The sequence below is a fragment of the Podarcis cretensis genome (assembly GCF_951804945.1).
Source record: "Podarcis cretensis genome assembly, chromosome: 14".
Classification (NCBI taxonomy): domain Eukaryota; kingdom Metazoa; phylum Chordata; class Lepidosauria; order Squamata; family Lacertidae; genus Podarcis; species Podarcis cretensis.
This window is the reverse complement of record NC_137183.1, coordinates 28,185,988-28,198,617: the sequence shown is the minus strand read 5'-3', so window position 1 is coordinate 28,198,617 and position 12,630 is coordinate 28,185,988. Positions and strand designations below refer to the sequence as shown.

General features: G+C 47.4%; 2 protein-coding genes across 2 annotated transcripts; one reads left to right on the top strand and one right to left on the bottom strand.

Moving 5' to 3' along the window:
• Nucleotides 1–3,209: 3,209 nt before the first annotated feature.
• FEM1B (fem-1 homolog B) lies at nt 3,210–8,194 on the bottom strand. Its single transcript, XM_079954107.1, has 2 exons — nt 7,807–8,194; nt 3,210–4,926 (listed from the first exon to the last, which is right to left on the bottom strand). Exons 1-2 carry the CDS (start codon nt 8,052–8,054, stop codon nt 3,291–3,293), a joined length of 1,884 nt encoding a protein of 627 aa, XP_079810233.1. The 5' UTR covers nt 8,055–8,194; the 3' UTR covers nt 3,210–3,290.
• Nucleotides 8,053–10,020, top strand: LOC307202705 (uncharacterized protein; the record flags this gene model as incomplete). Its single annotated transcript, XM_079952873.1, has 2 exons — nt 8,053–9,496; nt 9,807–10,020. One exon carries the CDS (start codon nt 8,053–8,055, stop codon nt 9,130–9,132), a length of 1,080 nt encoding a protein of 359 aa, XP_079808999.1. The 3' UTR covers nt 9,133–9,496; nt 9,807–10,020.
• Nucleotides 10,021–12,630: the final 2,610 nt, after the last annotated feature.

Sequence of the window (12,630 nt, the reverse complement as noted above, 5' to 3'; positions counted from 1 at the left end):
CGTAACTACTGCTCCACAGCTCAGAGCTCAGGTACAAAATTCTAAAAGGGTTCTCGACCTTTCCGTGCTCTTTCTCCTAGTGACAACATGCCAGCTTTCCTTCCCTCCCTCGCTCACTTGAATCTTCTTAGCAACAAGCTCACTGCCTCAAAACCACCAGCTGTCTTTTAAAACCCAATGCACCCCCTACGACACATTCCAAATCAAAGCACCCGGTCATCCTTGGGAGCTTTTTTTTGTTTTTGTTTTTTGGGGGGGAACCATGTGACTAATGAGAGTTGCAGTCCACAACATCTGGAGGAGACCCGCTTGGCAAAGACCATCAATTTTGCTTTCTGCTTCCCCCACTGAGCTCGTTTGACTTCATGGTTTGTTTTCCAGAGTATTCCAAAGAGACAGATGCTGCCCAGATTAGGATACAAAGCTCCCATATCCCTCCTTCCCTCCCCCAGGCTTTTAGCAATTGAACTTACAAGGGTGGGTAGAGTATGTAGCATTGCAATAATCCACACTGTCAGCATCTGTAAGGCTGCCTCCTTTGTTTATGCTCTGTGAAGGGGGATGTGCATATATTTTTTTTTAAAAAAAAAATCTTGTTAAAAAATAAAGCCTTGAACAGCTCAAGGCTAGCCAACCTGAAAGATCACCTGCCCCTGTAGAGACCTGTGATGTCACTTAGATTGTATGGGGAAATTCCACTCTGTGGAACATCATAGGGCAGTGACCCAAAAAAGGGCATTTTCCACTACTGCCCCTGTAATTATAGAAGGTCTTTCTCTTTGCCATGAATGAAACAGCAGCCATCAGCTGCTTCAGACGTCTTGTAAAGACCTAGCATTTAAACCAGGGTTTCCCTAACCTATAAGGTTGGACGCTGCCTATCTCTTTATGAATTCGTTTTTATTCTGTGCTGCAGGCGGTTGGACTAGCTGACCCTCAAGGTCCCCTCCAACGCTACAATTCTATGATTCTGTGGTTTAATGTTGCAATTTTGTAGCAATGTTATTATTTACTGTTTCTATGTTGCATGCATACTATACACACACACACACACACACACACACACACACACACACGAGATATATATATGGTAAAATATTGAAACCTGCAGTATTGGAAGACCAGGGACTTGGTCAGAATTGGAGGTTTCACAGAGCTCATGCCTACTGTTTTGTTGGCAGAGGCCAAAGTCCAGCTCCCAGGCTGCCAATCAAGGTACAGCATCAATCTTATGAAAAGGAACCTTTGTGTGTTAGTTCACAGAACCAGGTTCACAGGAGAACTGGTGGCATTTCATCTCACCACATTAACATTATCTGTATCAAGAGAGGCAGCTTGGACTGACCCCTAAGCTTCTTATTTGCACCCCAAAATTAAAATGAGACAACAACATAAATCTGAGAGTTCACACTTTGGTGACTACCACCACACTGCCATTCTTTTTTACCTTCTCAGGGGAGAAAAGCAGCATTTTGAGTTTTGGAAACAAGTGCTCGTGTTCACAAAAGAGGAAGCTTTGGCAACTTTTAAATCATCCTCTCCCCCACTTCATCAGGGAGGAATTAATATAATTTGGCCATCCCTCAAAGCCCCATGAACAACATGCTGAAATGCAGAATGACCTGGACTTCAGACTGTTCAGAATGAAATCATCCACACAAACACCACAATATTTGGCCAACTTATTTGTTTAAGGCTCAGAAGGTCAGAGCTTAGCTGAGCGACTTGTCCATTAATCAAACTACAATAAAATTTAAATGCAATGGCATGAAACCACTTCTTTTCAAAACGAGAGGTCTGCTCCTTACCAACATCCCACAAGAGCAGCTACCAATCACTTTGCAGCAGAACACATCAGGGTTAAGTTTCACATTCAAGATTTTATTTGTAATACAAACACACATACCTGTGCTCAGAATGCCCCTTTTTATTTGAACTCTCTGTTCCATTTTTTTAAAAAAATGACTGCAGAACATTCTTTTCCCAGCTGACAGTTAGAAAGTAGAATTTAAAATCATGGGAAGTGTTTTCAGTAACCTGTCAAAAAAATGGCATTGGGCTGCTGAAGTTTTCTGCCAAGGAGAGATGCTTTTCACAGGTCAAACATTCTTCATACAATCAAGGTACTGTGAGTGATTTAAAAGATGGCCTTTAGAGAGGATGATTTGGACATGTGCAGGTGGGTGTGGAATCTATTTTTCTGAAGAGTTCCATAATGAAGAGGGCTAAAAAGACAGAAACTGATTCTCAGGGCAGGGTCCTGCCAACACAATTATTCTTCCCTGATCCTTCCCTGCCAGGTTTCTAACATTTTTTGTTTTTGTTTTTAATTTTAAAAAAGCTCATTTTTTTAAAACAAAACCTGTTTGCCAGCTACTTGGAAGATTTCAGGAAATGCAGCAGTTATCATTTCAGGTGTGGGATTAAGATCCAGCCTTAACCACTTTACGTTTTATCTTACCAGAGGGAAGCGGGGACAGGGAACCATGCATAAAACAATACCCAAATAATGCAAACTATTTCTGCATGCTACTTATCTTAAAGCAGCAAAAATGAGAATAAATTTGAGGAGGTATGCCTGTTTTGCCCCCCTCAACAACAACCAAATAAATACTAGTAATTTTAAGTACTGATAGGCAAGCACATTCACACATCTGAATTTCAACCTGCATTTCCCTTTTTCTGTAGCCAAACAATCAGTTATTTTCATCTCATTGCAAGCAGAAATTAAAACTAAATGTTAGTGACAACTCTGGTAGGAACTGAAAGGCATTAAAAACAGGCTGGTGAGAAGTAAATTTCCCTGGATTGCTTTGCATGTTTTAATAAAATCCCAGCAATAAGATCCTTCTCCATTTTCTCTTCCCTTCCTCCTCTTCCCTCCCGCAAGAAGACTTTCCAAACTGCTGCATAGGTAACATGCTGGCTCAATTAATTAAATGCAAAACCTCTTTGCAGGTAGCTGCTTAAAGCATTCTTGGCTGTCAATGGTAAAACCCGTGTGCATCGTAGTATCAAAATATTTTACACTCATTCTCATTTTAGAGTTTGACTCTCCACCCTGCCCCAGTTCATTAAGAGAGAAAAAAGAAACCTGTTCGCTCTGCCATCGGAAGACAGGTTTTTGCAAATCAAAGCCATGTTAGCCAGTTTACGAGGGGGCTGGTTGGTGTGTGTCTGCTACCAAAAAGAAAGGACAGGAGAAGGGATTTCTAAAGCTCTGCCCAGTATTTTATTGACAAGAGTTTGACCTTTCTGGGAAGGGAAGGAGCACCACCCCGTTGGCGTGGCTAGTGGAATTCAACAAATTCTTCTAGTGTCTTGGGGATCTGGTTGTGGTAGCTGATGTGATAAACCCGCACAGCTCGGGCAGCCAGGCACTTCAGACTCAGCTTCATCTGAGTCTTCAGGAGTATTTCCGACACGCCGGTGGTACTTTTGTCGAGAGGGGTCTTCTTCTGCTTGTTCGTCATGTCCGTATGAGCGCCAGCCTCCACCAAGCTGATGATGATGGAATGCAAGGTCAAGAAGTCACTAATGGGCCTGTTGTACTGGACTATGACGTGCAGCGGTGTGTTCCCTTCGTTGTCCACAGCGTTGACGTCAGCGCCGCAGTCCAAGAGGAGCTTGGTGACCAGTGCGTTGGGAAAGCTGCAGACGTCGTTGGTGTGGAAGTCGTCCACCGGCGTGCCAGAGTTGACGGCGTGGTGCAGCAAGCCAGAGCCGTCTCGCGTCCTGGGATCCAGGTGGATCAAGTTGTAAATCTGCTTGTTGATCCGCGACTGCTCCTCATCCCTGCACTGCGTCTTGGTGGAGATGCACACCAAATACAGGAAGGTGAAGATGTTGCATTCGTAGTTGTCCATGGCTGTGTGGAGCTCAGCATCCTGAGAGCTTTTGACCCGGGCCATCCCTTGCTCTATCTCCAAGACGCTGCACCTCAAGACGCTCTCAATGTCCTTGGCTTTCACCGGCTCGTTCAAGTGTATCATCTGAGAGAAGACTTGAGCAAACCGGAGGAGGTCCTTGTGGGTATTCCTATTGCCTTTCTGCCGCAAACGCAAGGCGTGAAGCCAGAGCTTGATGCACTGCTCAAACTGCATGTTATCTGCGTAAACAGCACCGCGGTAAATGATGGGGTGCGAGACATCGATGTTGTCGGAGCCCAGAATTCGTTCTCGGACAATGAGGCCCTCCATGTGGAGAGCATCCCGGTCCTGCCGAATGGATTCCAGCTCTTGAGGAGTCCGGCACTCTGTCCGGCTGCCGTAGGCTTCTATCTGAGGCAGGACCTCCTTCTCTATAATGTTCTCGCTATCTCTGTACCGCTCCAGCATGGCTAAATACAAATAGTGATAGGTCTTCATTATATCGTAGTTTTCTCGGTCATTGGCAAACGAGGCACCCAGGAGCTCCAGAGCTTCTATCCGGCTCTTGCGGTTGCAGTCGGCGTGCGCCAGCAGCAGCTCAACAACGTCGGCCTTGCAGCTCTCGGCAGCCACTTTCAGAGGTGTCATTCCATGGCCGTTCACCATCATGGCAGATTTCCACTTCACCAACTCGCGGACGATCTCCAGGTGACCAGCCTCTGCCGCAAAGTGCAATGCTGTTGCGCCACAGTGTGCTTTGGCATTGGGGTCCGCATGCTGCTCTAAAAGGTAGCGCACCACATCCACATGGCCCTTGTAAGCAGCGATCATAAGGCAAGTGTTGTCATACTTGTTGGCGATGCTGATGTTGGCATTGTTCTCCACGAGGTACTTCACAATGTCAAGCCGGCCGTCAAAGCATGCAGCGCGAAGCGGAGTAGAGTTGGTCACGGTTGTGTGGTTGACGTTGGCTCCGTGGCTCACCAAGAGCTTGACGACTTCAAAGTGGCCAGCCCCAGCTGCACACCACAGGGCCGTGGCGCCATCGATGACATAACTATGGAAAGAAAGAGACCGGATGTTAAAATAGGTGCAATTTTTTTAAAAAAAAAAATCTTCAAAATAATATCCTATAAAACAGTCTAGAGTCAGTGAGCAGAAGAATTTCAGAATGATAGGGAATGCAAGGGCTAGGTTCACAATGGGTGGCTGGATGTGGGCAGAAGAGTTGGACAAGTACACGTAATGAAATTTCTAATCTGGAGGAGAGCATAACTTCTAGCAAAGGGGCATGATTTTCCAAAACATGTATAGAATCCAATCTGTAACTGAGGCAGGATTCATCTCAACCCTGCAGTTGATGGCAACCAATCCTCAAGCTTTCTAATAGCTACAGGGAGGACTCAGACCAAAATAATGAATATAGTTTAAAAAACAACAAAAACAAAAACAACCACTTAATGAGGTGGTATTTGCATTCAGCAGCCATACTAAAGAGAACACCGAGTGTTTGCCATATTGGATACACCTAGTAGTAAAAGTTTGTCACAGGTATCCAAATACTGTGGGATAACCCTCATGACATTTGGACAAATGTGATTCCAGATATTAGTAAAGAGAAAGCAAAGAGAGTTACCAAACATTCAGTTGCAGAAATAGGAAAGTGATAACATCTTTTGGCCTTGGGACTGCACTGCCTACCCCAGGAGAAAGCATTAAGCAATTTTTCAATCTGTTTTAACCTATCAGTTGCATCTCACCACGCCTGAATAAAGAACCCCAGGCCAAAAGACTTTTCAGACAAATGTGTTTAAATCAATTACAGCTTTTATATTTAGAGGGAGCTTCTTGTCAGAATATGCTGGGACAACAAAGAAGCAATTGGTTTTAAAGGCAGTTCAAAGGAAAGAAGGAAGTCTTACTGCAGAACATGCAAAATAATTATGAGGCTGGGAAACAGAGGGTTTTTACAACAGCTATGGCTTCCTTGGATGTTTGTTGTTGCTGTTGCTTTGACTCCTATGCAGGCAGGGACAGGGATATTTTTTTCCACCCATTTGTTTACCATCTCCTACGTTGCATGTCAGTGTCAAGCACTGTCAGTTGTTTTCAAAAGGGAGATTCTGGAGTTCTCCCTAGTGACTCAACAGTGGCCTAGCCTCTTTAAACTATCTAAGATCAACAAGTGACCAACAAAGAATCTCAGGAGGCTTACACTGTAGTGTAATCTCTGATAATCAAATGAGGTACTCCAGCAAAACTCAGTTAGGAGGGACTTAGCCACAAAAGTCTAATTCATATAACTGGAATGGCAGCAGAATAAGTAGGCTGCAGAAAGTAGCTGTCCTTCTCCCCCATCCCAAATCTGATGATGAGTAGTCCCATATGACAACCCCCAGAGTTGGCTTTCTGTCTTCAAAAGAAATATTCTCAGCTGTTTAATTATCTCCAAAAGAAAACATTTCTGTATAGTTTTAGAGCTATGCTCGGATTACTATCCTGTCAACTTCACCAGAAACTGAAACACAATCATAATACCTAGTCCATTTCAACAGGAGCAACGGACAGCTAGGAGGTGTGGCTGCAGAGACAAGTTTGGTACAGCCTCTGCTCCCCTCTCTGATGGCGTGTCCCACAGCTCCCAGCAACCTCCTCAGCGATGTCACAGAAAGAAATTATCAAGTGCCTTTGGCAAAAGCTAAAGCACCCCATTACCAGGTAGATAGGCATATGGGAAATGTTGATCCTTACGTGTTTAAATGCTCTGTGCTTGCCCTTTGGCTCAATAGCCTTAGGGAAGAATAAGAACTACTTCCAAAAGTAAGAATTCTAATATACATCTTAAGACCCCAATTGGCATTACTGTCATGCCTTGGAAGACATATGGAGCTGAAATGTATCTGAAATCTTTCATGTGAGGCCTTTGAACCACTTAAATACATTCCTGATTTTACCTTGGCTCTTTGTCAATAGCTCCCTCCAAGCATTACTCACATGGAGGCTAAACAAAATAAAAAAATTCCTTCCAGTAGCACCTTAAAGACCAACTAAGTTAGTTCTTGGTATGAGCTTTCGTGTGCATGCGAAAGCTCATACCAATAACTAACTTAGTTGGTCTTTAAGGTGCTACTGGAAGGAATTTTTTTATTTTGTTTTGACTATGGCAGACCAACACGGCTACCTATCTGTAACTGTTCACATGGAAGCTCTATGTGTTAAGTCACCTTCTGATTAACAGGACAGTGGTGGGATCCCTCTGCCTCTTAACAGGTGAAGCGTCCCTCATGTAAGTAACACATGAAGGGGGTCAATGTATCCAAGCAATGTAACCAGGACTTTGAACAATTCCATGAGCTGCATCTTTTCCAGTAGGCTAGATAACTCATGCCACCCATTATTCACTGTGCCCCACACTGTTTTCTACAAACCACTGCCGCATGTAGGAGAGAAAGGAAGAGTTCCTAGTCCTCACAACTCCAATACGATGGCAAAAATTAGAAAGGACCAGGCTCTGGCTAGAGACCGGCAGGAGAGGACATATCTGTGTGCACCTTCTCCTGAAGTATCATCTGGAATTAGTTGGTAAAGTCATCTCAAAAGTGTTGGTCTATACAGGTACCTTTCTGCATTGTGCCTGTTCTTTATTTACAGTCCAGCACAGGTAGGGTTACGTAAATTGATCCAGGGGAAGGTCTTGCCTCACAGCAGGCAGCTTTCGGCTCCTTCCACTTTTATGATTCTTGGAAGATCATTTATAGAAACAGCATATGCCAGTCAAATGAAGGCATGATGTAACCTACTATATTCCATTGAGTGAAAGGAAGCACCACAACAGCCAGACCGAATTTATCAATCCACAGGACCATCCCATCTTCTCCTGTTAGAAAGAAGCCCAAGGCCTCCTCTGTGACCACGTGCCACACGTCTACGTACATACCCATCAAAACGGACCGTGCCAGTCTGCTGGGTCTGCACACGGTAGTGCTCCAGGAGCAGGCGCACAACTTTGGCGTGTCCATTGCGGGCAGCGATGATGAGAGGTGTTGACCGCTGCCCACCCTGGTGGGTGACGTAGCCCAGCAAGTAGCGGATGTCGCTCTCCGAGCGGTTCAGGAGCAGGGCTGCCAAGGTCAGCACCCGCCCCTCGCTGGCTGCCTTGTAGACATAGCCCGCCAGGCTCTCCATGGCTGCCTGCTCCTCCCGGGACCGCCAACGCCAGCCGCCAACCTCCCCAGCCGGCGCCAGGGCCAAGCCGGGATCTTCCTCCTCCGCCTCCTCCGCCTCCGTGGCTCCGCAGTGGGGAGGTGCATGCGGGCCGACCCCCGTGGGGTCAAGGGGGGCACCGGGGCTTCTCGTCGTCCTGCTGTTCCCCGCCACCACCGCACACTGTTCAGGCCAGCTGTGCCACCCCCAAGCGCCTGCCTTTGAGAGCCCCAGACCCCATGCTCACTGGGGGTTGGGGCAGGCTCAGCCGACCCCCCGCGATGCCCCCTCCTGCTCAAAAGGGACCCTGGCTGAGGGGCTCTGCCTGGGTCCGCACGCACAGCAGTTCCAGGCGAGGCTGGAGCCCGCAGCCCCCGCCTCAGGCGGCGGCCGCCCGCGGAAGCCCAAACCCAAACCGGGGAGCGGGGCAGACGAAGGCCCCGGGGTGCCAATTCCCTCAGCCGGGCTCCCCGGAAGGCCTGTGCGAAGTGGCCGGGAAGCTGGACTGGAGGCCTCTCGGTGCGGCGGCGGCTCCCCGGAAGGCTCGCCAAGCGCCGGTCTTGGCGGCGACGGAGGATGGCAGCGGGAGAGGGAGCGCAGGCGGCTACGGGCCGCCGCAGGTGCCCTTCGCGGCCGCCGGACCGGCTTTCGCTTCCCTCCTTCCCTCCCACCTTCCCTGCGCCTCGGCTCCCGGAAGCGGAAATGGCCAGGACGGTCCCCCTGGAATCGGAGCCGGACTGGGAAACCTCCGCCCGGGGGAGAAATGTTCCGTAGCCAAGCAGGGCCGCCGACAGATAGCTGGGTTAAGAGGGAGAAAGAAAGAGGGAGGAAGAGACGGAGGGGGGGAAGGGAGGAGGGGGAAAGGAAGCCACGTGGATGGCTCTGGCCCTTCTCTCCTCTCTGCTTCGAACCACGTTTCCGGAAGGGCCCTCCAGAGCTCGACTGTTTCCATATTTCTGCCAGGAGAATCCCAGTTTTGGTTTTGGGGAGGAAAACAAACAAGGTGCCCAAAGGACCCCCTTTGGAGCCGCGCTGCGTTTGCCCCAATGGACGGTTCTAGTCGAGGAAGCCGAATTGCTGAGTGTTCATTTGAAAAGGATGTGGTGGAAAAGGGCAAACAAAATGACCAAGCGGGTGGGGCGACTTCTCTATGAAGAAAGGTTGCAGCATTTCGGACTTTTTAATTTAGAGAGAAGGCAAGCAAGAGGCGGCATGATCGACGTTTATAAAATCTTGCGTGGCGTGGAGAAAGTGGAGAGAGAAAAGCTTTTCTCCAGCTCTCACCACAGAAGAACTCATGGACATCCAATGAAGCTGAATGTTGGAAGATTCAGGACAGATAGAAGAAAATGAGCCTGGGCAGCAAAACCAATAAAGAATCTTGTAGCACTTTCTATAGACTAAGACTACATGTATCTGATGAGGTGAGCTGTTGTCTATGAAAGCTGCTGCTGCAATTAGCCTATTACAGTACTGTATTATTCATGTGCTCTTTATGCAAAGATCCAGGATAACTCCCAGGCTGACTGGGTTTTGTATATTTTTTATTTTATTTTTGGAAACATATACAACAGGAAAGCAAGATACAAGCATATTGAGATATACGTGCCAAAAATGACATAAAAAACAGATATGAACCAGCTAAACCCAGCATTCTGCTGAGAGCAATCTGTTAGCCTAGGTTACAGCAGGTCCAATAAGCATGAGATTAAACTCTGTTTTTCGTATTTGCAGGGATGCCTGCAGGTTTTGACAGGAATCACACAATGATGGAATACAAAAGCCAAGGACAAGGAAGGCTTGTAACAACACACAACTTAACCAGAGATTGACTGGGGGCGGGGTACTAAGAATTCCAAAGGCTAACAATGTGGAGGAGAGGTTACATGATGTTACGTGATGTTCATTTGAGTTTGTAGTAAAATGAAACCAGTCACCAATAACTTTATTTTTGTTGCCCTCCCAGCACTCTGTAGTTTTTGTGCAATTTTTCCCACTAATGCCAGGCACTACACCTTGTAACTTATGGAGAGAATGCATGCTTTCATCGCATGCAAAAGGTAGCCCCGGGTACAATCCCCAACGTCTCCAGACAGAGCTGGGGCAGAACCCTGCCTGGAGAGCTACTGCCTTTGCCAACATCTGTTGGGACAGCACTGTGGATTGTAGTGTACGGACAATATTGAGCCAGATGAATCAGTGGTTTGACTTTAGAAGGCAGCTTCCTCTCTTCCTCGGTTCTGTAAATTCGGCTTCCTCAACTAGAACTGTCCATTGGTGTAAGGTAAAAATAAAGGGACCCCTGACCATTAGGTCCAGTTGTGACCGACTCTGGGATTGCGGCGCTCATCTCACTTTACTGGCTGAGAGAGCTGGCATACAGCTTCCGGGTCATGTGGCCAGCATGACTAAGCCGCTTCTGGCGAACGAGAGCAGCACACGGAAACGCTGTTTACCTTCCTGCCGGAGCGGTACCTATTTATCTGCTTGCACTTTGACGTGCTTTCGAACTGCTAGGTTGGCAGGAGCAGGGACCGAGCTTCTGATCAGCAAGTCCTAGGCTCTGTGGTTTAACCCACAGCGCCACCCGCGTCCCTATCCATTGGTGTAAACATTAGTGTAAAGCTTGCCTTTTCTCTAAACCCCTCCTTTGGGCTTGCTTCCATCCAGTCAGCAGACATGCCCAGAGCAGTGACTCCCACAAAAACACAGCAGGGGGAGAGGGCTCCTCCAAGGGCTAGTCACACTCTTTCAAACACTTAAAACCATTTTGAGTAAAAAAGGGAAATGTGTCTCTCATTTTAAACCATATGCTACTGCAGTCAGAAGTCTAAAAGACATTTGTCTTAAAGGTTTGAAGGTGCCAGAAAAGATTTGGAAGTCAGAATAAGGGAAACTGGCAGGTGAATGCTGGAATGGTCCTTGCTGGCTTTATGAGACCACCACAGTATAAACAAACACCTGCACCTCTTTGCACCTGCCAGATGTAGTGGGGACAGGTTTGATATCCCCTTGAACAGGCAGTGGTGTTCCTTCTGCAGACACTGGCTAGTGGCATTGCTCCTCTTCCTCCTCTCCTAGGAACATAGGAAGCTGCCTCATACAGAGTCAAACAATGAATCCATCTAGCTCAGTACTGTCAAGACTCACTGGCAATGACTCCAAGTTTTGGCCAAGGGACTCTCCAGCCCCATCTAGCAATACCAGGGACTGAACCCAGGACCTTCTGCATGCAAAGCCAATGCTTTGCCACTGAGAAACGGCCCTCCCTCCGGCTTTCTTGTTGCAGACGCCGGTCTTTGTTTCCCAAGGCTTTCAGGGGGACCCACCTATTGTCACGAACTAGTCATTTGCTGGAGCCAGCTGACACGGTCAGTAATGCGATCTTGCTAATTGGACCCAGGGCCTGTTTGGTGCAATTGTTTTGCCGTGGTTTCAGTAACAACAAAATTAATAGTTAATTGGAGGTCATGCAACAGGAGCCGCTGTCAGCCGTGGAAACTGCACAAGGGCAATGCCATGCATTATGCATGGGAGGAATGGCCTGGTTGCGCCATGTGGTTCTTTGGATGGGGTGCGCATCAAAGAGGTGGCAGCAGGAGGAAGGGATGGTGAGCACAAGTCGCCCTCCTGAAACACACAGCATTTGTGTATATTCTCCTCCTCTGGCTGTGTACACAATCCTGTTTAGTACACACATTGCAAACTATGTAACTCGCTCCTGCAGGAGGCAGTCATGGCCACGAACTTGGGTGGCTTTAAAAAATGTTTGGACAAATTCAGAGAGGATAAGGTCATCAGTGGCTAACAACCACGATGGCTACGCTTTGCCTCACCCTTCAGAGAGAGTAATGCTTTTGAAAACCAGATGCAGGAACTTGCAGGTGGGGAGAGTGTTGTTGTGCTCAAGTTCTGCTTGCAGGTTTCCCACAGCCATCTGGTTTGCCACTGTGAGAATAAGATGCTGGACTAGATCGGCCATTGGCCTGATCCATCCGGCTCTTATGTTCTCCATGCCCAGTGTTGCTTTGGGAAGTGGTGTTCTCATGGCATTAACCACACCCCATATCTGTGTTATGAGCTATACTATCCTGCATCTATCCTGTTGCTTCTTATGAAATACTGCACTTGGATGTGTTTCCCCGCAAACCATCCTGGATCTAAATTGCAAAAAAGAGAGAATGACCTCGCTGCAATGTGTGCATAGCCCTCCGCTCCCTTATCTTCCCCTAATCTCCCAGGGTGGATAATCTGATGGTGATTATCCCGAGAGGCATCAAATCCATCACTCAAAGGTTCAGCCCGGCATGCAGAGACCTTGTGTCACAGATGCAGGGCACAGACTCAAAAGATTTCCACGCTTTTGATCTACGTACTGCGAATACAGCTTCTCTCTGCCAGAAATCTTGCTTTTGGTCATAGGACTGACTGCTCCAATTAGAATGAAATCCCTTTAAGTAATCGTACAGTTGGAGGGGGCCATGAGAGTCATCCAACCCCCTGGAAGGCCTTATTGTGTTGTGAGGGATGACCCTACCATTAGGCAAAGTGAGGCAGC